This window comes from Mus caroli, chromosome 2 (genome assembly GCF_900094665.2).
Source record: "Mus caroli chromosome 2, CAROLI_EIJ_v1.1, whole genome shotgun sequence".
Lineage (NCBI taxonomy): Eukaryota > Metazoa > Chordata > Mammalia > Rodentia > Muridae > Mus > Mus caroli.
In genome coordinates, this window is record NC_034571.1 from 21507465 (window position 1) to 21531408 (window position 23944).

The 23944-nt window shown below is 51.4% G+C and overlaps 3 protein-coding genes across 3 annotated transcripts; all 3 read right to left on the minus strand.

Annotated features, from left to right (window-relative positions):
* Positions 1-63: 63 nt before the first annotated feature.
* Positions 64-8964, minus strand: Ccdc183 (coiled-coil domain containing 183). The gene is made up of 14 exons (XM_021156018.1): positions 8821-8964; positions 8266-8387; positions 7824-7901; positions 7438-7605; positions 6698-6802; positions 4776-4898; positions 3377-3502; positions 3240-3294; positions 2735-2835; positions 1674-1834; positions 1064-1232; positions 870-980; positions 699-795; positions 64-228 (listed from the first exon to the last, which is right to left on the minus strand). The coding sequence occupies exons 1-14, from the start codon at positions 8888-8890 to the stop codon at positions 110-112; spliced, it is 1605 nt and encodes a 534-aa protein (XP_021011677.1). The 5' UTR covers positions 8891-8964; the 3' UTR covers positions 64-109.
* A 2341-nt stretch (positions 8965-11305) lies between these two features.
* On the minus strand, positions 11306-13427 carry Tmem141 (transmembrane protein 141). The gene is made up of 5 exons (XM_021156089.1): positions 13339-13427; positions 13024-13090; positions 12791-12874; positions 12484-12591; positions 11306-11785 (listed from the first exon to the last, which is right to left on the minus strand). Exons 1-5 carry the CDS (start codon positions 13390-13392, stop codon positions 11772-11774), a joined length of 327 nt encoding a protein of 108 aa, XP_021011748.1. The 5' UTR covers positions 13393-13427; the 3' UTR covers positions 11306-11771.
* A 2525-nt stretch (positions 13428-15952) lies between these two features.
* On the minus strand, positions 15953-19394 carry LOC110289389 (ficolin-1). Its single transcript, XM_021155565.2, has 11 exons — positions 19379-19394; positions 19074-19275; positions 18762-18875; positions 18603-18656; positions 18257-18292; positions 17931-17966; positions 17540-17575; positions 17296-17423; positions 16721-16850; positions 16500-16634; positions 15953-16375 (listed from the first exon to the last, which is right to left on the minus strand). The coding sequence occupies exons 2-11, from the start codon at positions 19159-19161 to the stop codon at positions 16128-16130; spliced, it is 1005 nt and encodes a 334-aa protein (XP_021011224.1). The 5' UTR covers positions 19162-19275; positions 19379-19394; the 3' UTR covers positions 15953-16127.
* Between the last annotated feature and the right edge of the window lie 4550 nt (positions 19395-23944).

Sequence of the window (23944 nt, forward strand, 5' to 3'; positions counted from 1 at the left end):
CTGGTCCAACAATCAACTTCCCTCCCGGTCCTCAAGAGTCCCGAGGTTTCTCCTTCCTCTAGTGTAGTTCTGGAAAAATGTTTATTTCTGTACTACAGCCCGGACAGGTTTACTTTTTCTTCTTTTTGGCTCCCTTGAGCTTCGCCTCGATCAGCCGCTGGGCCTGTTTCTTTATCTCCGCCCGCGAAGGGACATAGCTATGGTCCACATCCGCAAACTGGAAGGTTTCTGAACAGGCAAGAAAAGGAGTGGCTGCCTCCCTCTTTCCAGAGGCTTCCCACCTCTACCCGTTGGCGTTTGCTGCCATAGGCCAATCTCCTGCTTGGAGCTCATTTCAGACATGTATCAATGACTGGAGACCCCTGCCCTAAGTCACCTAAGGCCAGGTGCCAGACAACCAGGATTTGCCAAGATTATCCACACTAGCTGTCCTTATCCTTTCACCCCACCTTGTTGCCTCTGTAGCAGAAATTCTTCTAAAAGTTTGGTCTGGGCTCCCTTCCGGCCCATCCCATGATATACGCCCCTTTTGTCTCAGAAAAAGAAACCTCTGTCACGTCTATCGAGTAAAACCTTTCCCTTCAGCGCCCAGTCACCATGTATGCTATCTCTTGTCTTGAGTTCAGACTCTATCTAGTTGCAGCTATTGTTCTTGTCGTCCTTCTCCATCTCCCTGTGGCCGGCATCTAGAGCCTCACCTATCATGTCTTCTTCTGGGTCCTCAAAGGTAATTCTGGTGTTATGTTTCTCTTTTAGAGTTGATGACTCCAAGGTGTCCCTCACCTTTGTGTCAACCTGCAGGGCAGCACCCATTGTCACCTTGGAGAGCACATGGGCTTTGTGGGGACCCCTCCATGGCCCAGGGTTACCTCCTCATTTCTGGACAACGTTTGCATGCGCTCAGCCAGGTAGATGAGCTTTCCCTCACAATAATCCAGCTTGCCGTACACATCAAGGGTGTCAGAGACTGCTGTTTCTTTCTGTAGGTCAGAGGAGCAGCTTGTTTTTCCTGTGGTCCCACACAGGGACCCTGTACACAGCATCTCCTCCCCGGGGCTGATACCTGGAAGGTTGGCAAGGTGATGCCGATGAGCCGGATGTAGAGGTTGTCAATGCCTGTCTGGATGACCAGCAGCAGCTGCTGGCTCTTGTTCATGTTGTTTTGGGCCTGCTTGAGTCTTGCTTCTTCCTCTTCTAGCATGTTCTTCATCTTCTTCTGGATAGAGTTAAAGCTATGGAGGAGGTAGGCACGGAAGTAAGGAGGAGGAGGTGGGCACAGCAGTGAGGAGGAGGAGGTGGGCACAGCAGTGAGGAGGAGGAGGTGGGCACAGCAGTGAGGAGGAGGAGGTGGGCNAGGAGGAGGTGGGCACAGCAGTGAGGAGGAGGAGGTGGGCACAGCAGTGAGGAGGAGGAGGTGGGCACAGCAGTGAGGAGGAGGAGGTGGGCACAACAGTGAGGAGGAGGAGGTGGGAACAGCAGTGAGGAGGAGGTGGGCACAGCAGTGAGGGTAGGCCCACAGGGGTCCAGAACCAGGTGGCAACTTCAGAGGCTCATAATTCACCGTCAAGCGGGTAGGTCCTCAGCTCTTCTGCAGATGAACAAGTTCATTGGCAGTGGATATGTGCAGCTACTAGCTTGTACCTGTGGAGCCATCCAGGAGCCCGGGAACATACCCAACAGCGCTGGGAGTCTGGTGGAACTTGAGCACAGCCTCCTCAAGTTCTAGCTTCTTCATCAGGGCCTCTAACTGTGTCCGCCGCTCCTCACAATCCTCCATCTGTAGCTCCAGGTTCTCCTCTGTATTTTTCTGAGCTAGGAAGCGGCCAGCTATGTCCTAACCAGACCAGGGCAGAGAGACACAGGTGTGGGCTTGGGAGGCAGTAGGGCTTCCTAGCCCTGGTTTCTCAGGGGCCCCTTGCAGTAGAGAGTGCAAATTCTTGGTACTTGGGGCTCAGTCGTGACACTGAGTGCTTTTGGTACTTGGGGCTCAGTCGTGACACTGAGTGCTTTTGGTACTTGGGGCTCAGTCGTGACACTGAGTGCTTTTGGGTGCTGAGGTTTGTGAGGAGCTGGGCAGAATGGCAGCCTGTGTGTAGCCTGGTTACGTAGCTTTCATGGTCGGCAGAGGGTAAATAACCTCAGCTACCATGAAGACACCATGTATCCCGTTCAGTCAAGATGCTGTGGACGGCGCTCAAGGACTGACAGTGGGAACTCAGGAGGGTCTATCACAAAAGAAGGCCGTCAGAAGCAGCTGTTCGCTGTGGCTGTCAAGTTGGAAAGGGGCTAGAGCAGAGGTGAGAGGCCAGGTTCTTAGCATTTGGACTTTCAGATTCTGGTAGGCTCTGTCCTGTACCTGGAACCTGGTGGGGACAAGCCAGCCATGTGCTGAGGCTATCTTCTTCTTTTTTTTTTTTTTTTCTGAGACAGGGTTTCTCTGTGTAGCCCTGGCTGTCCTGGGTCTCACTCTGTAGACCAGGTTGGCCTCGAACTCAGAAATTCTCCTGCCTCTGCCTCCCAAGTGCTGGGATTAGAGGTGTGCGCCACCATGCCTGGCCCTGAGGGTATCTTCTTTTCTGAGCTACATACCTCAAAAAAAATCCCAGACTTTTTCCAGGCTTGGGAGCATCATATTTGGGGACCTTCATGGGAGGTCTAATCTTTGTGAACGTTTTGCAGAGTATCCCAGGCCCTGGCCTAACTTAGCTACCCTCCAAGCACCAGCGAGACTTACCCAGAGGTGGGAGCACTGCACAGCAGACTTGACCCTCTCTACCAAAGTAGTCACTTTTGTCTGGTATTGTATGTCTGCTACGGAAGTTTCTCTTTTCTTCACTGGGCAGAGCAGAGAAGGAGGGTCTAGTCAGTGTGCAGGAATGGCTACCTGGTGGCTCTGTAGACCCTCAGGCTTCAGAGATGTCAGTGAGGATGGTGGGTGCCTTCATGTGACCTGTACCTGTATCTGCTCTCCTCAGCCTGACCCTTCAGAATACTTTGGGACTTTTTCTGAGATTTCACCAGGTAACTGGGCCCTAGTTGTTAGAGATGGCATCTTTGTAGCCACCTTGTGCCAAAGGCTGTCAGCTTCTTCAGGGACAGGCAGGGAGAGGCAGGGGGGCTGCTTCCTCACCCTAGTGACCATAGGTTATTTGTGGCCTAATGGTGACCTGGCTGGGAGATCTTAGACATTGCTGGCTACTGGAGACTTTGGCTGCACAAGGCAAAGAGCTGAGACTCACCCTTTACGCTTTCCATAGTCATCAGATTGGAGGGGAAATCCAAGTCCCTCCGGCCCTGAGAGGAGAAAGAAGCAGATGAGGAGGAGAAGGAGAGGGTCCTCCCAGCTCTTCCCCATGGGGCGTGGCTCGGGATGTACACGGCGGTACTTCTCGCTCGTCTCCTTGGTGTGAATCTTGTCTATGAGCTTCTTCTGCTGGTTCAGCCGGTTCTCCCTGGCTCGTCGCTCCTCGATGAAGGTTGCCTCCCCTTGCCTCATGATCCTCTGGAGACACAAGAGAGTCAGTGGGGATGGTATCTCACCAAGGATCCTCCCAGGGTCTTGAAGCCCGTGGCCAGTTTTCAGTCTTCATATCACTGGACTGTGGAAGAAAGCTGGCCATTCTTGTTATTGGCTCCCAGTATCCACTTGGGTGTTCCTTTGCCTCTGGTGCCAGGACTCCTGGCTGACACATGCTGTGGCTTTTCTTTGTAGCCCAGCTGCTCTATTTTTCTCTGGGCCCTTGCCTTTAGTTTAATCTCCTGACATGTTCCACTTAGAACTCATTAAATTAGATGTAACACATCTAAAAGCAATTCATTCCCTTTATTCCCAAACCTGTTATCTCCTACACTCTGCCTCTGCAGCTGAAAACCACCGTCCGTCCTTGCTTGCTTTTGCTCTCTCTCACACTCCTGTCACTAACGCTCACTGTGGTCACCCCTAAAGATTTCTCTGCCCTTTCTGCTTCTGGCCACCCCAACTCTTATGCCAGCCTGGCCACACAGCCAGGATTTCTGCTCTGGCACCTGTAGTTAATGTGCGCCATTATAAAACACAATCTGTTTTTGTCTTGTGTTTTGTTTTTGGCGTTTTAAAACAGGGGTGTAGCTCCTGGCTGTCCTTGAACTCACTCTGTAGACCAGGCTAGCCTTGAACTCAGAGATCTGCCTGAGTACTGGGATTAAAAGCTTGTGCCACCACACCTAGCATAAAACAGGATCTGATCAAGTGTCCCCTTATCTGCTCTGAGGCTGTAAGCATGAGAACCCTGTTGCCTCCACTGAGGCTATGTAGATTTCTGTGCATTAACCCAGAGCTGTGGCTCTTCTGTCCCTTCTCTTTCTGAGCTCTGATTACCCCTGACTTTGCTGCTCCTTCAGAGTTCATTCAAGCATATTTCCTTGGAAAGCCGCCCTGGAGACCTCAGAACCTCTCTGTCTCTGTCTGCCACAGTGACCTAGATATGATGTGGTGGATTCCTCGACGAATTCCCCACTGCAGGAGGATAGGGCTGGCTGGCCCTCTAGTCCCATCTCCCTAGAGGCAGGGATCTTGGCACTGACAAGGTCACTAGATGCCCTCTTGTCCTAGCCGCATCTGTCATGGCTTCTATGCTCAGATGTCCCATGGGCGAGCAGATTAGCTGGGAGGACTGACAAGGGATTTCTCCATTGAGAGATGATAGGAAGTAAAGTCATGGGATGTGCAGAGAGGTCCTGCACAAGGCAGGATCAGGGGAGCCAGTTGGTGCCAGACCCCCAAGCCCGGGGCTGACCTTGACCTCGTCAGTAATCATCATGGCATCTTGGGACATGACTGTCATGTCTGACAGCTCCGAGCAGTAGTTGGCCACCAGGGTCTGGAGCTTGTCTAGCTCTGTGGGGTACTCTGCCAGCACCTATGAGGACAGGCAAAGGCAACAATGGTCATGAAGCCATGGGTTCCTTTCCTGCCATCATCCCATACTGCTGGCTTTCCTGGGCCTTATGGTTCTCTTCCACCCTTCATGCTCAGACTATGTGAGCCCTAGGACACGATAGGGGTTACAACTGTGGCCCAGCATCTGGGCAAGGTACAGAGCAAGAGAAAGAAGTGTTCTAGCATGGATAGGCATTGGTGACCTATGGACTCTCACTACCCAGGACAAGAGGATATGATGACTCAAAGACCCACCCCATCGAAGGCCAACTCTAAAATCCAGGAGGGTTTTCTTGGGGGACATCTTTGATCTGAAGTGGAAAAGAGGGGCTTGAAAGATGGGTATGGGGGCTGGAGAGATAGCTCAGTGGTTAAGAGCACTGGCTGCTTGCTCTTCCAGAGGTCCTGTGTTCAATTCCCAGCAACCACATGGTGGCTCACAACCATCTGTAATGGGATCCAATGTCCTCTTCTGGTGTGTCTGAAGACAGCTACAGTGTACTCATATAAATAAAACAAATAAATCTTTAAGAAAGAAAGAAAGAGAGAGAGAGAAAGAGAGAAAGGTGGGCATAGGACTAGATAGGGCTCCAAGTGAAGGCCGCCTCTAACCAGCCAGCTCTGTGATCTTGTGGTCATACCCAGCCCTTTAATGGTGATGCCGACTTTGTCAAAGGTTGTTGTTAGGCTGAATAGAGCCGTAAGGCAGCACACTTGCATCAATGGTCAAGGCAGCCTGGGGATTGATAATACTTTACTTTCAAAACCTATACATGCTGAATCTTTGCCAATTTTTAAAAAAGTATGGTGGAACATGGGGATTTGTTTCAAGTGTGTTTATTATGGAAAGAAAGTTCTACAAAGGATACCCCAGTGAAGGGGTGTGGGGAGGGGTGAACATAGGAAAGACAGGTGGGAGGGCCTCCAGTTGAGCTTCCAGCATGAGGGTCGGGTCAAAGGGACAGACCAGAGCATGATACTGAGATTCTGGCTCAGGCATGTGACCTCAGCAGGGGAAAGCTGCTGTAACTGCTCACACACGGACCCTTCCTCCCAAGCCAAGCCGCTCATTCACCTCCCTTTCTTGCGTGAGGGGGAGGGTATTAACTTTTGCCTGGCCACCTTTTCAGGTCTGTCCACCATTGTGCTCTTAGGAACCCCTGCTGCCCTGAAGCACTTTCTCCACTACAGATGCTCTGCTCTATGAGCACCGTATTAGGAGTGCGCTCCGCGAGAGTAATGACTGGGGCTCCCTGGGGCTTTCGTGGGTCAGAGTGTCCTTCCTCCTGGATTCACAGAAAGCAGGGGAGAGCCAGATCCAAAGTGGGCAGGAGATTGAGCGCTCAGCATATTTTGGGAAGAGAGAGAAGAGTCTTTCCTGAAGACTCATGTGACGCACGTCACAGGATTTCCTGGGGGCGGGGGAGGGCATGGCCCATCTTGGACCCTCAGCGTTCCAAACTAAGCCATATCATATGTGAAAGAAAGAAGTCTGTGATTTTGTGATGTGTGTGATCATTCCCATCTCCTTTTGAAATAGAGTTTCACTGTGTAGCCCAGGCTGGCCTGGGATCTTCCCATCTTAGCCTCTTGAGTGCTAAGATGATATATCTGTGCTACCATGCCCAGGCTTAAGCCCAAGTTCTGGGTGCAGCCCATAATATGCTTGTGTGGAACAACAAAAATGAAGTTCTCAGAGGAACATTTCCACATTAGGGCAGCTTCTCGGGCTGCCTGGAGGAGAGTCGCAGGCGGGGCTCTGGCCAAGGGGCTTTATACCTTCTTGAGGTAATCCAGCAGCACTTTGTACAGCGTGTGGATGTTCTGGCTGGTGGTGATCTTGATCACGGTCTTTTCAATGTTGTTCTCCAGTTGGCGGATAATCTGGTGGTGGTGGGGTTATGCAATCATTGGAAAAGCTTGGTGAGAAGACCCACCTCTTCATAAGCTCTCATCAGTGTGAAGCGACTGAACCCTGCCCAGGAGGGTGAGAGGGGTGGCGGGTGGGGACGGGGGCTAGGCTTTCACACAAGGATGCTGGGCTCCCTCAGTCCTGCCCCTGATTTCAGGCCGTGCAGATGAAGTAATTAGTGTACATCTTATCCACCTCCCAGCCACCATGTTGAAATGGCTTTGATTCCCAACGTCATGTTTACAGCTGCGTGATAAAACATTAACTCAGGTCATCAGTTCCCTGCTCCTTGTTAGTAAGTTGTCCTGTTTGTATACACAGCCTTGTAAGGGTCTGGCCCACCCGCACGTCTCACCCTTCTGATGTTGCCCCACCCCTCCACTGGAGGGCAGTCCAACAGACTTACACGGACGCTCTTCTTCTCAATGAACACTGTCTAACCAGCGGCCCCGCCCTTATAACAGAGTCCTTGTCTGAAGGGGCTTTGGTCTCCGCAACAGAATCTCCATATCCTCCAACGTAGACTCACCCCTTCGAAGCCTAGCTGGCTGAGTCCCACTCCTCTCGAAAGCTCCCGCGCTCAATTGGGAGCCCCGTCCCCGGTCACCTGAAGCTGCCGCAGTTCGTCCTTAGTAGCATCAGGTTGGTTCCGTAAGCTGGCCAGCTCCAGCTGCAAGCTCTCCAACTTCTGTCCGCGACGCCGAACCAGGTGGATCAGTATGTTGTGTGTATTCACACGGTCAAAGACGTACTTGCGCAGCTTCTCCCGAGCCACCTGGGTCCGGGAGGGCGCCCGTGCGTGGGTGCGAGAGGGAGCGCTGCGGGGACCCCAGGAAGGTAGCAGGCTGGAGACCCGTGGCTGCCCCACTGGGAAGCAAGAGGTGGGGACGCGCTTTGCCTTCTGCCGGCTCTGTAGCCTTTACTGGGGGCGGGCCTCGGGGACTGGGGCCGAGAGGGGCAAGGGATCCTCTCGGTCCTCGCCTGCCTCGTTACCTCCAAAGTACTGCGGCCGTGTGCCAGCCTCAGGGACGTATCCTTCCCGCAGGCCTTGGAGATGGTCCATTGATCATGCTGTGGAGGGGCGGCGGCTGAGCTTGGAGTCTGGCCCTTGGCACTGATTACTCAGGCATATCCCCCAGTGCCTCTTACTCGCTGCTAGCCCAGCAAGGAGACCGTTGGTCCTGGGACCCCTGAGCAGACCGCACAGGACCCCTCCAGGGTCATCCCTGCTCTGGTGTGATGGGGTCCGCAAAGAGTCTCTGCTGTTGGCGCTAAGCACTCTGTGTGGGTGTTGGGGAACCTGCACTGGGCACTTGCTACAGAGGAACCCACTCCTTCAGGCCTTCTGGTCCAGAGAGATGGGTAGAGTGTGTGCATAAGTAGCCACCACCTAATCTCAGGCTGCAGGGGCGGGGGTGGGGGCGGGCTTTTGCACCTTCTTAGCCAAAGCCCAGTCTTGGGCTCCTCGGCGGAGGTTGCTGCGCAGGATTCCCATTGTAGCTTTGTTCTGTGCTGTCTTCTCCTTCACACCCTGGATCTGGAGTGCCCGACATTGTTCTGTAAGTGGTGGAGGGAACAAGATTTCCAGACAGTAGGGTAAAAGGGCTGGCTGAGAATCTCCGCAAAGCATCCAGAGAGGTCAGTGGAATTACTGCATCGCTTTTGTGATCATTTTCTCTCCTCTCGCCCTGTTCTGGCCTTCACAAGCTTTCCTGCTCAAAGTGGTCATCTGCTGGCCAGTAAAGAGGGAGAGGCCAAGACCACCAAGGGAGTGGGACACCCTTGTCTCTTTCAGAGCTCTTGCAGAGAAACAGGCAGACCTCTCCTTGACCCCTCCACCTTTGGGCCAATATTGTGGGAAATGCACAGGTCACCCCTCAGATGGCAGGCCCTTCTGTGACTCTGACCCATTGCTGGGGCCTGGGTGAGTAGTAGGAGGGACAGCTGCCTGGTAGCGGAGCAGAGCGGCAGTACCCAGTGTGAGGCTCACCCTGGAGCCGAGTGATGGTCCTTAGCTCCGTTATCTGTGCCTCCACAGCTGCTTCGTTGTGTACCTTCATGGTGGCCTAACGGCCCCCCCTTCCAGGGGTTCTGTGTGCCTCTCACCCTTCCTGTGCAGTTGCCTGCTCAGATTGAGATTGTCTTTGGAATTTCAGCTCATTATGATGGGGACTAAGGTTCTCAATGCCCAGAGAACCCTGAAATTCCATCCTTCTGGAATTCCATTCTTAGGGTCATCTCTGGGTTCTCGTGCTAAGGGAAATGAGTCTTGAGACAGCTGCTTCAAGAGCTCTGTTGAACACTAGAGCCCTCTTGACAGTGGTAGTGAATTTGTGATGGCTTACTGCCACACTCACCCGGTACCTCCCCATATCCTTGTTCCCTCCCTGGACCCTAGGGTCACAAAGCAGCTTGACTGAGTCTCCCACATGTAAAGCCAAGTCAGTGCCCGGTAAGACCTTTCTCTCCAATCCATACTTGCAGTTCAAAGCCCAGGCACTGGGTGACTTGGCTTACCATCCCAGCTTCTGCCCACCACTGTTCCATCTCTTCCAACTTTCCCAGACCTGTGTTGGCCTGTTTGGTGCCATCCTGCCTGACTCCTGCATCCCTCAGCCCCCTAGATCTTGGGTCACAAATTACTGGCAGAGACTAGTTCACACACCTACACTGTACTGTCCCTTAGAGCAGTGTGCCAGGAGCAATCAGTAGCATAGAACACTATGGGTTATGGGAGACACTTAGTGCAGACACCTACTTTGCAGGTGTCTGCATAACTAAGTACTCTTTAGGCATTTATTCTTCAATCTGGGAGTAGAGGGCTGAGTCAGGGTATTGCATGCCTGGTCTGCTGCTGTGTCTCCTTGGCTGTGGATGCTTTCAGCTCCTTTGACCTCATATAGTTGTATCTCTGTGCCTGTCTGTTTCTTAATTTCTTCTTACAAGGATACCAGAAAGAAGGGATTAGTCCCCACAGCATCAGTAGCCCTAATCACGTCATCAAAGGACCCATCTCCAGTAATTACCTTCTGAGGTCCCCAGGGGTTAAGATTTTAGTGTATTGATTTTGGAGGTTATGTAGTCAGACCCTGTGTGTAACTCTAGACACATTAGTGCCTCTCTTCCTGTGACCCCTTGCATGGATCTCCTACCTTTCAGCCACTTTTCTGTCCAGTCTAAACTCCATGTTCACCCCTTGCCTCCCTTCTGATCTATGTCTCATCCTCAAGAGGACTGGAAGGCGCTGCCAATGGCTACACTGCTCACCTTACCTCCCTAGGAAACACTAGGTGACCTGGCTTGGTATCCAGCTGAGGCAGAGTCAGTTGTATCCCCTGCTATTGGCTCTTCCTTTTCCCTCAGATACAGTGGGCCAAATGACTCTCCAGAGCAGGGCTGCCTTCCTGAGTTTCCTTACAGTAGATGTACCAAGTGGCTTAGTTCTGGCAAGTAGTGTGTATATAGACATGGCAGATTAACTGCCCTCCTCTCCCTTTCTTCTTCCTGTTAAATGGGATGGAGCTGGTGGAGCCACCTGGCAGAATGAGCTAGACTGGGAAGTGAGCGCCATGACAACAGGGAGCAGATTGAAGGATGCCTGGGTCCCTGACCTCAGTGCTGCTCTTAAAACACTGCCAAGGTTTGAAGATGTCTGGCCCTCCAAAGTTCATGCCGAGGTTTAACCCCTGATGTGTTCTAGTTAGGTAGGGCCTTTGAGAGATGGTTGGGATTTAAGCTATCAGGGTAGGGTCACCACAATCAACCCTTGATGCCTTTATAGGAAGAAACATGTATGCTTTGTTTCTGGCCATGTGCAGGAAGGCCTGTGATGTTTCTGGACTCTGTCAGAATGATAGCCACCACCAAGTAGCCATTGGGCCTTGATCCTCCAGAACTGTGAGCTAAAATAAATGTTAGCTGCCAGGACATGGTGGCGCACGCCTTTAATCCCAGCACTTGGAAGACAAAGGCAGGTGGATTTCTGAGTTAGAGGCCAGCCTGGTCTACAGAGTGAGTTCCAGGACAGCCAAGGCTACACAGAGAAACCCTGTCTCGAAAAAAAAAAATGTTAGCTGTATGGCTATAGAGGTGTACGATTACATCTTCTTACCCCTTCCTTCCTTCCTTCCTTCTTTTCTTTCTTATTTATTTGGTTTTTCAAAACAAGATTTCTGTCTGTAGCCCTGGGTGTTCTAGAACTCACTCTGTAGACCAGACTGGCCTTGAACTCAGCTCCTTCTGCCTCTGTCTCCCAAGTGCTGGGATTAAAGGTGTGCACCACTATGCCTGGCCTCTCTTTTTTCCTATTAGACCTGTATTTATTTATGTCGTGTGCACACATAATGGGAACCCATATGCCGCAGTGTGCATGTGGAGATTGGAGGACAACTTCAGGGGTAGTGGTTACTCCATCCACCGTGTGGTTCCTGGGGATCAAGCTCAGATACCAGGGTGCGCTTCACCCACAGAACAACCTCACGAGCACATGTTTAATTGCTTCAGAGCTCACATAGGAAAAAGGATAAGCCATTTATTAGCTACAACTCTCCAACATTCTCCTTGGATTTGGGGCAGAGATCAGAGAAAGCACTCAAGTCTTTCTCACCACATGCAGGCTGCTGCTCCAGCAGCTGGGTGCAATAGGATTCAAGCCTCTCTGATATCTTGGCTCCTTGCTGCTCTGCGGAAGATCTCCCCCTCCCAAGCCTTGTTCCGAGCTGGCCTCTTGGGCAAGTCCTGGATTTGGAGCAGCAGTAGTCTTCACAGGTTTTTCAGGCAGGAGTCCACATGTGTGTGTAGGAGAGAGATGACACTAGAGGATGCGTGCGTGTGTGCGTGCGTGGTGAGGTAGGAAGGACCAGCCTGGAGTTAGATGACATTAGATCTGTGCTCTAGGATCTTCCCAGCTTCGCGTCCTGCACCTCAGCAGCCAGAGAGCTTCTAGTTGTGAGGATCTGTAAGAGGCAAAGGGAGGCGGGTGGATTTATGTCTGTGGTTTTGGAGTCCCCGATCTTGTTCCATCATGACAAAAGGTCCTGTCAGATGTGGTTACACAGACTTAGGGTCCCAAGCATGGGAGGAAGCAGCAGCAGAAGCAGGAACTCAAGACCAACCTGGCCTATAGACCCTTCCTCAGAAGAACAAAACAGGGCTCAGTGGTTAAGAGCACCGACTGCTCTTCCGAAGGTCTTGAGTTCAAATCCCAGCAATCACCTGGTGGCTCACAACCATCCCTAATGAGATCTGATGCCCTCTTCTGGTGTATCTGAAGACAGCTACAGTGTACTTAGATATAATAATAAATAAATCTTAAAAAAAAAAAAAGAACAAAACAAACAAAAAAGGCCTGAGGTCACCATCTTGGTATCAAATTCAGGGTCACAGCCCTGGACACTTTTTTTCTTGGGTTGTCTGTGTAGCTGCTGTGTCCTGCCCCACACCTTACAAGGCCCTTCCCTCTGTCTCAGAGTTACCATAATTTCTGGATATTCCTTCTGGAAATGCACTGCTCAATCTTTGTTATGCTTGCTTCTAGCCCCAGCCTCTCCAGGGGGAAGTAGGACTGGCTAGATCGAAAGGCTTCAGTCCGTCTTTTGAGTCTTGTGGGCTTACCTTCCTGAAACTGCTTGCTGTCCCTCTGGTCCCCTCTCACCTGTGCTCATGTCTTTGGGGAGCTGCCCGGTCTCCAGGAAGAGCCAGAGATTGCTGCATTTCTGACACTCCATACTTGTCACTCTGTAGCTGGCCACAGATCCTGCAACTGGAGAACAGGAAGCAGGAGGGTGAGTGCACTTTTCAGAAGGGGACCTGGCACAAGCTACTTCTGGGCAGATAGGGTGGGTAGGCTGCAGCCCAAACAGGCTGGATCAGTCTGGGTTTTATTGGAAACACACCAACACTGTAGAGTCACTGGTAATGGATGCATTTCAGGGTCTAGGCACCCACCGTGGAGTACTCACTGGTAGACACTAGGAAGCTCCACTGCACAGGGTATGGAAACTTCCTCTTAATGAACATCTGCAGGCCAAAAGTCGCACCAGTGCCTGCCAAGAGCCAAGCAAAGTGCTGGTCAGGGTACCTGCTGCACCTGCAGGCAGGATGACTTGGCGCCGCCTGCTGGACGCACAGGGTGGGACGAGAGGTTACATTTTTACCCCTTTAAGGAATTCTTTTGCTCCCCAAGACCTCTTACCTGTGACAAAAGTGAAAACGCCCTTCATGAAGGCGTTCGACTGGCAGGCAGCATATTCCTCGAGTCCCTGGGATTAGGGGGCGGGGAAGGTGTTCATGGCTCAGTTCTCTTTCCTCCTTCCCTCCTGCTTCTCCTTTAGCCACGACCTGGCCTTGGCGAGGGAGAATGGATATATTCCACCCTCCCCTAAACCCATTTTGCGTGCCCTATCCCTAAGGCAGGAGGGTTCCCCCACTCCACCATTTCCTGACGGGGCTTCCCCTGCCTCTATTTTGCCTCAGGTCAGCTCTCTGGCCCCCAGGCTAGCCTTCTCACCGGGTGCCTGGCGGCCACGGCGTCATCCACACGGGACAAGCCCAGATTCACCATGGTTGGTCAGGTTCTGCCAGGGAGGACTTGGGGGCGGGGCGGGGCCCAAGACTCGGGCCTGCGCAGAACGTAGAACGTAGCAGAGACAGTCAGGCTCTGACTGTCGGGCTTAGGGGGCGGGACCTATAACCGCGAGCTTCTGATGGGAGCGACAGAGCAGTTGAAATTGGGGGTTTTGTGACCTTGAACCAGGCCTAGCTTTCCTCACCCCTCATTTTCATACTCATAGAGCACATTGATTTTTTTCGTTTGTTTTAAGATTTATTTATTATTTGTAAGTACACTGTAGCTGTCTTCAGGGAGTCACATCTCATTACAGATGGTTGTGAGCCACCACGTGGTTTCTGGGATTTGAACTCAGGACCTTAGGAAGAGCAGTCAGTGCTCTTAACCGCCGAGCCATCTCTCCAGTCCCCACATTGATTGTTCTTACTACATGAGATGGGACTTTAAGACTACAGTTAAGGGTTCTCTCTGAAAGCCACAACAGAGTAGAGACTTTGCAATTCCAGAAGTTCACTTGAGCCCTTTTTTGGTATCAGGGCATGGGGTCCTATGGAAAAGTTCACAGAGTTCCTCGCCCTCTTCCTCCACTCCCCGCCTCTTTATCTTCTTCCCCCCTCCCCTCTTTTCTTTAAGAAAAGGGTTCTCTGTGTAGCCCTGGCTGTCCAACTTGCTCTGTAGGGCAGTCTGGCTTCCAAGTCTAGAGATTTTTGCCTTTCTTTGCTTCCCAAGTACTGGGCCTAAAGGCATGTGTCAGCACACCCAGCTACACGTTTCCTTCCTTCCTTCCCTCCTTCCTCCCTTCCTTCCCTCCTTCCTCCCTTCGTCCCTTCCTTCCTTCCTTCCTTCCCTCCCTCCCTCCCTCCCTCCCTCCCTCTCTCCCTCCTTCCTTTCTTTCCTTCTTTCAAGATGATAATTGGGTGCTTAGAGAGATGGCTTGGCAGTTAAGAGTGCTCTCTCGATTTCCAGGGCTCTCATGCAGCTCATAACCGTTTGTAGCTCCAGTCCCAGAGATCCACTCTCCTTGTTTGGCTTCCACAGGTAGTAGGTACATGTGCAACACAGACATCTATGCAGGCAGAACACACACACACACACACACACACACACACACGAAATGAAAAGTTTTTTTTAAAAGGTTGATTATTGCTTATTAAATAATATTTCAAATAAAATCTAGAGCAACACAGATACTTTTAAAAGTAAAAAAGCCCCACAAGTGTCACCATCTGGCATTAGCTGGTACCAAACAGTGGAAGAGTCACGAAGAAGGAGCTCTACAGGGATTCCCAGTCAGTGCCTGTTCCCTTCAGGATTCTTGGGAGCCCCTGGGTATCTAGGGAGAAGCCCCCGAGTGGGGACCCCTCTGTCTTCAGACCCCCACTCCAGCCTCTGTTGTCTCCCTTCTCCCACCTGGCTTTTGACCCTTCCCCCGCCCTTCCTGCTGCTCCATGGAGGACAAGTTGGGTTGTGTTTACTGGCCCAGGCTCTAAGATACCAGCTTCCCTAACATAGGAACAGTGGCTGTCCCTGGTGTCCCCAGATTTGCCCCAAAGAGTGACTCCACTTTGTTGCTATGGCCCGTGTGTCCTCATGGGTGAAGGTACTATCTGTGTCCCCCCTTATGCTGGCACCTATTGCACCCCATTTCTCTCGGCTTGGCTGTTGGGTGCTTCTCCTCCTCAGAGCCCTGGTCAGTAGGCCTCACCCATGTTGCTCCTCCACCTCCCTCACTTGCTGCTCGCTTTTCTCTGCCAGGTGACCTCCAGGATCCCAAATGATTGGCAAGGCTGGCTGTGTGCTTATCAACAGTCAGGGAGCTCCTGGCTGGCCTGCCTGCTCACGTGGACCATCTTTCCCATGGTGGGTCCTGTCTCTGTACTCCTGGGCCTACGCCTGGACAGAACACTGCTCCGTTATTATGGGGCTGACTGTAGGCTACCTCCTCTGAACCTTCCAGGAGAGAGAAACCTGTTTTTTGAGAATAAGCCAAGGATGGCTCTCAGCAACTCTCAGTCCTTTGGGCCCCAGTTTGCTCTTAGGTATGGTATGACCGTCTGCCCAGTGTAAGCATCTGCCCAGGGCCCTCTGAGCTCCTGGTCGAGCCTCCGGCTCCCCAAGGCTTCCCTGTGTCTGTCAGCAGGACACTGTCCTCCCAGAGTTCCTGAGGTCACCATCCTCCAGTTGTCTGCCTTCTGTTTCCTGGGGCTAGACTATACTCAGCACTGGCCACTTTCATCTACGTCCCTTGTGCCCAGGGTAGCCATAGAGTTGCTGTGGTAGAAGAGACTGTGGGAAGGAACTCCAGGCCCCGTGAGACCCTTGCTGCACTTCTCTGTTCAGGGCTACAGCAGGGATCGAGTTGGTGTCCAGTAGGCCTTTCCACTCATTAATGGGTTTGTTTCTGGAAGCGGGTCTTGGAAGGCTGAGCTGACTCCTTCCTGGTGCTGCTATATTGGTGGCTTTCTGGGTCTCAGCCTCAAGGCCACCATGGATGTGTGGGGTCCTCCCTTGCCTGCTGCCCTTCGATGCTGCAGTCCCTCACAGTGATCAGGCCTCTGCTTCTCTGACCTTTATTAGTGCATAGTAGTCAGGGCTGGACAGTGTCCAGAGGGGAGTGTAGAGAGCCCACAATAGCTAAGCACACAGACTTCAACTTCTAGAGATCCCTCCCTTCAGTGTCCCCACATGGCCTGGACATGGCTGCAAGGCTGGGTGGAGACTGGGGCACCTTAAGATGCTCGGATTTTCATCTCAGCAACCTTGTAGGAGTAGTGGTGACCTTGGCCAGTTGCCCAGTTGATGCCATCCGCATAACTCTCATGGGAGCCAGACAAGTAGCGCCCGTTGAGGTTGGACTGGTGGCAGTTGTGGTACCACCAGGCTCCATGGAACAAAGCTGCACAATTCATGCTATTTGCATCATTATCTTGGTCATGGGTTGTAAATGACATGTTGTTGTGCTTTGTCAGGGAGTCTCCTGCAAAGACTCAGACCTGTCAGATCTCAGGGCCAAGGCAGAGCCCATCCCAGATGGGCAAGGGCAACTTGCAGGCCCCTTTCCCCATCCCCACCAATGGCCTCAAGCTCTCTGTGTGACTTACCTGCAGTGCCCTCCAGAAACCGCCCCAAGGTCAGCTTGTATTTCTCCCGTTCTTCAGACACCCGGAATGAGCTGTACTTGGCATAGGAGGCTTTACCTTGGAAATCTCGTAAGTCGACTCGGAGCTCATGGTTCCCTAGCAGGATGGGTGGAAGGAAGGAAAAGGCTCAGACCTGGCAGCGTAGTGGAAGGCAGGTGATGGCCAAGAGACTGCTTCCTCACCATTGGCTGTGAGCAGGTGCAGGTAGTCATTACCCAGCCAGAACTCTGTGCCCAGGTTGCCAAAGCCTCTTTTATAGAAGTTCCAGTCTCGGAAGAAATCGACAGACCCGTCCACTCGTCGTTGAAAAACCTGTGGCGTGGGCAGGGGAGCATACGGGTATCAGGTTCCTAAGAGCAGGAACCCGAGGGATGTCAAGGCCAGGGCTTTGGTTGGCTATTTGGTTTTTGTTGGTTTGTTTTGTTTTTCTCACTCCTATAAAGAACCTCATGGGTGAGGACTGGTTTTCAGGGGCAAGGAGTACAGGGGATTGAGAAGGTGACTGGTAGATGATAGTGGCCCAGGCCTGACATGTTTTGATGCATCTGTTGTGACTGGGGTCCTGTCGCCCACTTAACTCTCTTCACAGAGTTCTAGATCTGGTCCACCAGTGCTTGGGTCTCGCTGGAGGGTGAAGCACCACATTATTATTATTATTTTTTTCCTGGTTGCTCTGCTATCTCCCTGACTTCAGCTCTCCAGAGTGTGGCTGCTGTGCGCAAACCTCTTTTGCCCCACACTGAGCCTCCTCACTCACGGTCCAGCCCCCACCGTCCACATCCATGTCACAGAGCACAGTCAGTGGCCGGCAGTCAGGAAGATGGATGGTGTACCAGCCAGTCAGGAAGACGCCCCGTGTCAGCAAGTCTTTGCAGCTCCGGGCTCCTGTACCATGGGGAAGTGGGCAGGGTTGGCCTGTATCTGGGGTAGACTCCGTGGGTGGGGTCCTGCTGTATTCTTGATAGCAGGAAGTAGGAGGGGCCAGCTGGGAGGTCACTTACCTCTCTGGCACAGGGTGTCTCCCAGCTCCTTTTCACCTGGGCAGAGTCATGAGTGTTATTTTCTTCCCTGGTCCCTTCCCATCACCTATAACTCCCCTCGACTCCATATTCTACTTGGCATACGTGGTGCCGTACCCTCCTGCTCAAGAGCCCAGCACACCCATCCTGGCTGGCCCCTGCTGGCTTAGGCTCCTTTGTGTTTGGCTGCTGTTATGCATTGTCATGTCTGTGACCATATCCAGCATTGGGATAGGTCAGGGTGCTGGCTGGGAGGCAGGCTGGTCCCACAGATGCTTCGAGCTACTTCAGCCCCTGAAGCTCACTCTTCTTCACTCACCACCAGAGGGTAAAGACCCTGGAAACGTTAGAAGAGACTGTGGGATGTACTTACCCAGAGATGGCACAGCTCCTGTATCGCCTTTCTCCCCTGGAGGAAGACAGCATACTAGCCTTGTCCCAGAGCTGGAATTCTGCCACATCCTCTCCTGTACCCCTCCCAGCTTCCAGCCTCTCGCCTAGTCTGTGAGCCCCCAACATTCTGATATGCATAATGATCCAGGGAGACTTTGGGGATCCCTGAAGTAGTGCTTCTGGGAACACCCACCTTTCTTTGTATTCAAGACTCCCCTTAAGCCAACAAGACCCTAATCCCATATTGCTCCATGTGGAGTTGTCCTTCCTGGTCCCTTCCTAAGAAGACTTGGTTATTAGGCTCACCTTTAACTCCCGGGGGCCCCATGGTTCCTGGCTCTCCTGTAGACAGAAGGGACATTGTTACAGTGCTGCCTCCACCAGGGAGGAGGCTCTTCTTCACTTCAGTGTGTGTGTGTGTGTGTGTGTGTGTGTGTGTGTGTGTGTGTGTGTGTGTGCATGCACCTGTGTGTCCATCCATGCGAGCAGAACTTGTAGGAGAGAGACATGAATGCCCAGCCTGTAGGAAGTGGGCAGGCATGCATCTGGACATAGGGGAGGATGGTGTGTGTGGGCTCAGGTGCTACTGGCACCACTCTCAAGACCTGTCTGGATCTTAGGCAGATAGACCCATGTGAGAATTCCCTCTTACCTTTGCTGCCGGCAGGTCCCATCTTCCCTGGGCTGCCCTGAAAGCCCCGTTCTCCTGTAAACACAAGGACTAAACTGGATCCCACCTCCTAGGTAGGATTAGAGGAAGCTGGGCCAAGGGGAGGTTAAGGGGAAATCCCTCTCCCGTCCAGATTGATACCTCTTCCAGCAGGGCTTCCAGGCTCCCCTTTGGGCCCAGGTAGGCCAGGAAAGCCAGGGCAACTTTGGATGACAGCCACCTTGTCCTGGGCCCCCAGACCTACGACCTTAACATCTGCATAGAAAAAAAAAAGAGGGGTGGCTTTGGAGCAGCATTGAAAACCACAGCTCTCCGTACCCACTAACATTCATGCAGCCTGTCTCTGGATGTGTTTTTCAGGCTGCCCTTCTAAAATGTCCCATTTCCTGCTGCCACATGTGTAGGCATATGCAGGTATGTGTGTGCCCACACTTCTGAGCAGACCCCTCTCACCTGGACAGGCACCTCTCTCCTGACCCAGAGCCTGGGAGGGACAGAGACAGAGCAGTCCTGAAAAGGCCCACAGTGTAGGCCACTGCATTGCTCTGGGTCCAGCAGCCACTTCTTGACTCCCTGGCTCTGGACGGAGGCTGAGGCACTGATGAACAAAGTGAAGACCTTCACTGCCTGGATTCCTCACGGCTCAGCTTTTTTCCTGAGAAGGCGTGCAAATTAACACCAGGCACACTTCCTGTGTGTCACCAGATGGCCAGCGCCACACCCAGTAGTTCCCTGTAGCACATGAGTACAGTACTCACACACTCAGCACACTTTCCCAGTCAGCACTGGGGATTTGGGGGCAGGAGGACACCACTTCCTTCTCTTCCTTTTCCACCTTCCTCTTCCTCCTCTACCTTCCTCTTCTGCTTCTCTCCAAAGAATAGATTCCCAAAGAACTAGCTCAGAAAGGCAAGGCTGGCCAAGGCTTCTACTGAGCTCCCAGAGCCAAAAGCTGAACCTCTCAGCCTCCCATCCATGGATAGCAGACAGAAGAAGCCTTCCTGAGAGAGTGTGAGGTTCTGGCTGGGCCATGAAAGAGCTGAGCCTGGCCCTCCAAGCCAGCAGAACCCTCGTTCTCACTACCCTGTCTGCATCGCTTTTTTTTTTTTTTTTTTAGATTTATTTATTTTATGTATATGAGTGCTCTATGTGCATGTACACCTGGATGTCAGAAGAGGGCATCAGATCCCATTACAGATGGTTGTGAGCCACCACATGGTTTCCGGATATTGGACTCAGGACCTCTGGAAGAGCAGGCAGTGCTGTTAACCTCTGAGCCATCTCTCCAGTCCTGCCCTGTATACCTTAATACCTACCTACTGCAAAGTCTGGCATCGGCCAGGCTAGGGTTTATAGTGAGCAGGGGATCCATAGGGACTTGAGTGCCTGCAGGCCGGACTAGGCCAGCTGTGCTCCCCCATTCCTTCCCCAGCACGCCTCCAGGCTGCTGACCTCCCTCTGTCCCTCCAGGCTGCTGACTTCCCTTCTATCCTCACTGGCACTAGTTCCTGCAGGAAGTGCTCTTTCCTGCCCCAGGCCTGAACCCTGAGGTTCATCGGAGTAGCCAGCTCTCTAACAGCAATGGCTTCCCCCATCTCCAACTGCAGCAAGCTGAGCACAGCCCAGGCCGAAGGTGTTTTAAAAATAACAAGTCTAGGGATGTAAATAAATAAAATAATTCATTTAAAAAATGTTAAACCTAAAAGAGTCTAATGTGGAGAACTTTTCCAGCGTTACCCCCTTTCAGCCAACTTTACACCTGCATCATTTTTTTTTTTTAGATTTTATTTTTATTTCTGTTTAAAGATTATTACTTTATGCATAATGGGTGTTTTGCCTGCACATATGTCTGTGCACTACCTGCATGCCTAGTGTCCATGGAGGCCAGAAGAAGGTGTTGCATCCCCTAGAGCTGGAGTTTACAGATGGTTGTGAGCCTCTATGAAGGGGCTGGCAATTGAATCCTGGTCCTCTGGAGGAGCAGCCAGTGCTCAGCTGCTAAGCCATTGCTCCTGCCTCTTGATTTTATTTGTATTTGTGTGTATGTGTGCATGTACACAGCAGGTACCTGATGAGGCCAGAATAGAGTGGCTTCCTGGAGTGGGGATGTCAGGCGGTCCTGAGCCACCTGACTTGAGAGCTGGGACCTCTGCAAAAGCAGTATTGATGAGCTGTCTCTTCAACCCTGCCAATCACTTTCTTTTTCCTTGGTTTTGGTTTTTTGGAGACAGGGCTTTTCTGTGTAGCCTTAGCTGACCTGGAACTAGAGAGATTCATCTGCCTTTGACTCCTGAGCACTGAGATCAAAGGTGTGCACCACCACCGCCTAGCTGCTAATCACTTTCCTACACTATGCAGTTGAATTATTTTAGTTTTTTTTTCCTCCTTAATTTTTAAATTTGGACAGGAATGGTGTCATATGCCTCTAGTCCTGAAACTGGGGATGCAGAGATAGGAAAATCTATACAATTTTAAGGCTAGCCTGGTAGACATAGTGAGTTTCAAGTCATTCAGGGCTAAATAGTAAGACTCCATATGAGACTCCATCTTTTTTGAACTGGGCTTGAGATGTAGCTCAGTGGTAGGATGCTAACATGAAGCACTGGCTTTGTTCCCCACTACTTCTAAAATAAGACAAAAACAAAATAAAAACTTCACTGGGAACTTGTGAGGAGAAATTCCTTCCCACTTGAGTTCTATCTGTTCCATTTAATGTGGTTATAAGATCACTGTGGCGTATTTTTCGGTAGTTGATAATTCTGTGTGCGCACATGCATGTGAAGGGCAGAGGTCAGCCTTGGGTGCTGTTTCTGCCCACATTGTCAATTATTTGTTTGTTTGTTTGTTTGTTTGTTTTTTGAGGCAGGGCTTCACTGTGTAGCCTGGCTGTCCCAGAACTAGCTATGTAGACCAGGCTGGCCCTGAAGTTCTGCTCGATTTTGCCTCCAAGTGCTGGGATTAAAGATGTGTGTCACCATGCTCAACATCTGTCTACCTTTAAAATAAAGTTTACTATTGTCTGTCTGTCTGTCTCTATGTGGGCTGTGATATGCTTGTGAGGGTGCAGGGATGTGCCTGTCACTATTCATGTATGGTCAGAGAGCAGCTTTTGAGACTCATTTCTTGCCTTGTACTTTGTTGAAGCAAGGTCATTTGTTTCTGCAGTGTTGTACGCAGCAGGCGGCTTATAAGTGTTGTATGCAGCAGGCGGCTTATATTGCAGCAGCTTCTGGCTGAGTCTCCAGCTCCCAACTCCCTGCAGAGGCCCGGGGATCATGCACAACTGCTTCTGGTTTTCTATGTGAGTGAGGTTCTGGGGGTTAAACTCAGGCCACCACGTCTGCTGAATTGACTGGGTTTTTTTTGGTTTTATTTTATTTTTTGTTTTTGTTTTTGTTTTTGAGAGAGGTGGGTGGTGGGGTAGAGGTCTCTAGAGCCTGCCAAGTAGGCCAGACTGGTTGGCCATCGAAGTCAGGGATCTACCTGTCTCTGCTCCTCCAGGGCCAGGGATACAAGCGTTCATTACTTTTCTAGTTTGTGAGTGTGTAGGCCTGATACCCATGTCTTCCTCAGTTGTCCACTATCTTATTTTTCTAGGGGGGGGGTTTCTTATATATTTTCCTCAACATGTATATTAAGATCTTAGGATATAAGCCTATTGGTATGCAAGGATATTTATCTTACCTTATATTTTGAGACAGGTTCTCTCAGCGAATCTGAAGTATTGGCTACAGACCCAGGCTTGCCTGCCACCTCAAGGTGCAGAGTGGTGAGTGCCTCTACAAAGAATAAAGATGTGATGGAGAGGTGAGTGTTGAGGCCCCTCTGCCCAGCACAGCTGTAGCCATTTTGTTCCATACTCCCCAGCTATTTCATAATGTTGCTGTAATCTGCCTGCCAGTCATTGACACAGAAAAGTAATTGGACTCAGAGCAAGGTCAAGATGACCACATACCCTTATATGTTTTGTATGTGCTGAGGTTTGTTAATCTCAAGACATCCCAGAACCACAAGCTTCACTTTAGGACCCATCAAATTAAAGGTCACCATGAACTGGTTGTCTAAAACAGCTTGAGTCAGGGCCGGTCACTGGGCAGCACTTCCAGCACCTGCATATGAGCTCATTGTGGTTTTTATGATTTATAAGCTGGCCCTGAGAAATGTCCAGTGTGTAGCTTCCACTTGTGCAGCCGGAGCTGTCACCCTGGTTGATCCGTCTTGGAGTGTGCATTCAATAAACCATCCCTGTTTAACTGAGACTGGTATTCCTGTGGTTTGTGGGGACACTCTTGAACCTCAACAGTGGGAAGAGAAAAACAGAGTAGGGCCAGCACAACAGAGAAAGGATGGACTGGAAGCATGATGGTGATGGGGGGAGGGGGGGATGGTGACAGAGAGAGGGGGGATGATGACAGAGAGAGGGGGGATGGTGACAGAGAGAGGGGGGATGGTGACAGAGAGAGGGGGGATGGTGACAGAGAGAGGGGGGATGGTGATAGAGAGGGGGGATGGTTATACAGAGAGAGGGGATGATGATACAGAGAGAGGGGGCATGGTGAGACAGAGAGGGGGAATGGTGACAGAGAGAGAGAGAGAGAGAGAGAGAGAGAGAGAGAGGTGATGGTGACAGAGAGGGGGGATGGTGATACAGAGAGGGGGCGATGGTGACAGAGAGAGAGAGAGAGGGGGGATAGTGACACAGAGAGAGCATGGTGACACAGAAAGAGGGGGATGGTGACACAGGGGGGATGGTGACACAAAGAGAGAGGGGATGGTGACAGTGAGGGGCAATGGTGACACAGAGGGGGGATAGTGACAGAGAGGGGGGATGGTGACACAGAGAGAGGGGGATGGTGACACAGAGAGAGATAGTGACACAGAGAAAGATGGTCTCACATACATACAGAGAGAGAGAGAGAGAGAGAGAGGCTGTTGTGCACTCATTGCCCAACAGGCTCCATGGGATGTAGTACAATACCTTACAACGATGCCTTCACCTTCACCCTAACTGCATGGCCATGGGATCCCATGGCAACGCTCCATCACTGTGGTCCAGGAGGCCATGTTGGCACCTGTGGTCCATGTTCTGCCCCAGCAGTGATGAACCCTGACCTCCATGTGGACATAGTCAACCTCTGCCCCTGACTGGTGCCTTCTTGATGTCCCTGGGCTGGACAACAGAAAATGGAATGGACTTTCTTTCCTTTTCTTCCTTTCTTGTTTTTTTTTTTTTTTTTTTTTTTTTTTTTTTTTTTTTTTTTTTTTTTTTTTTTTTTTCAGGGAATGAAGGGCAGACTTGGGAGAAATGAGAGGTGAGTGTGATT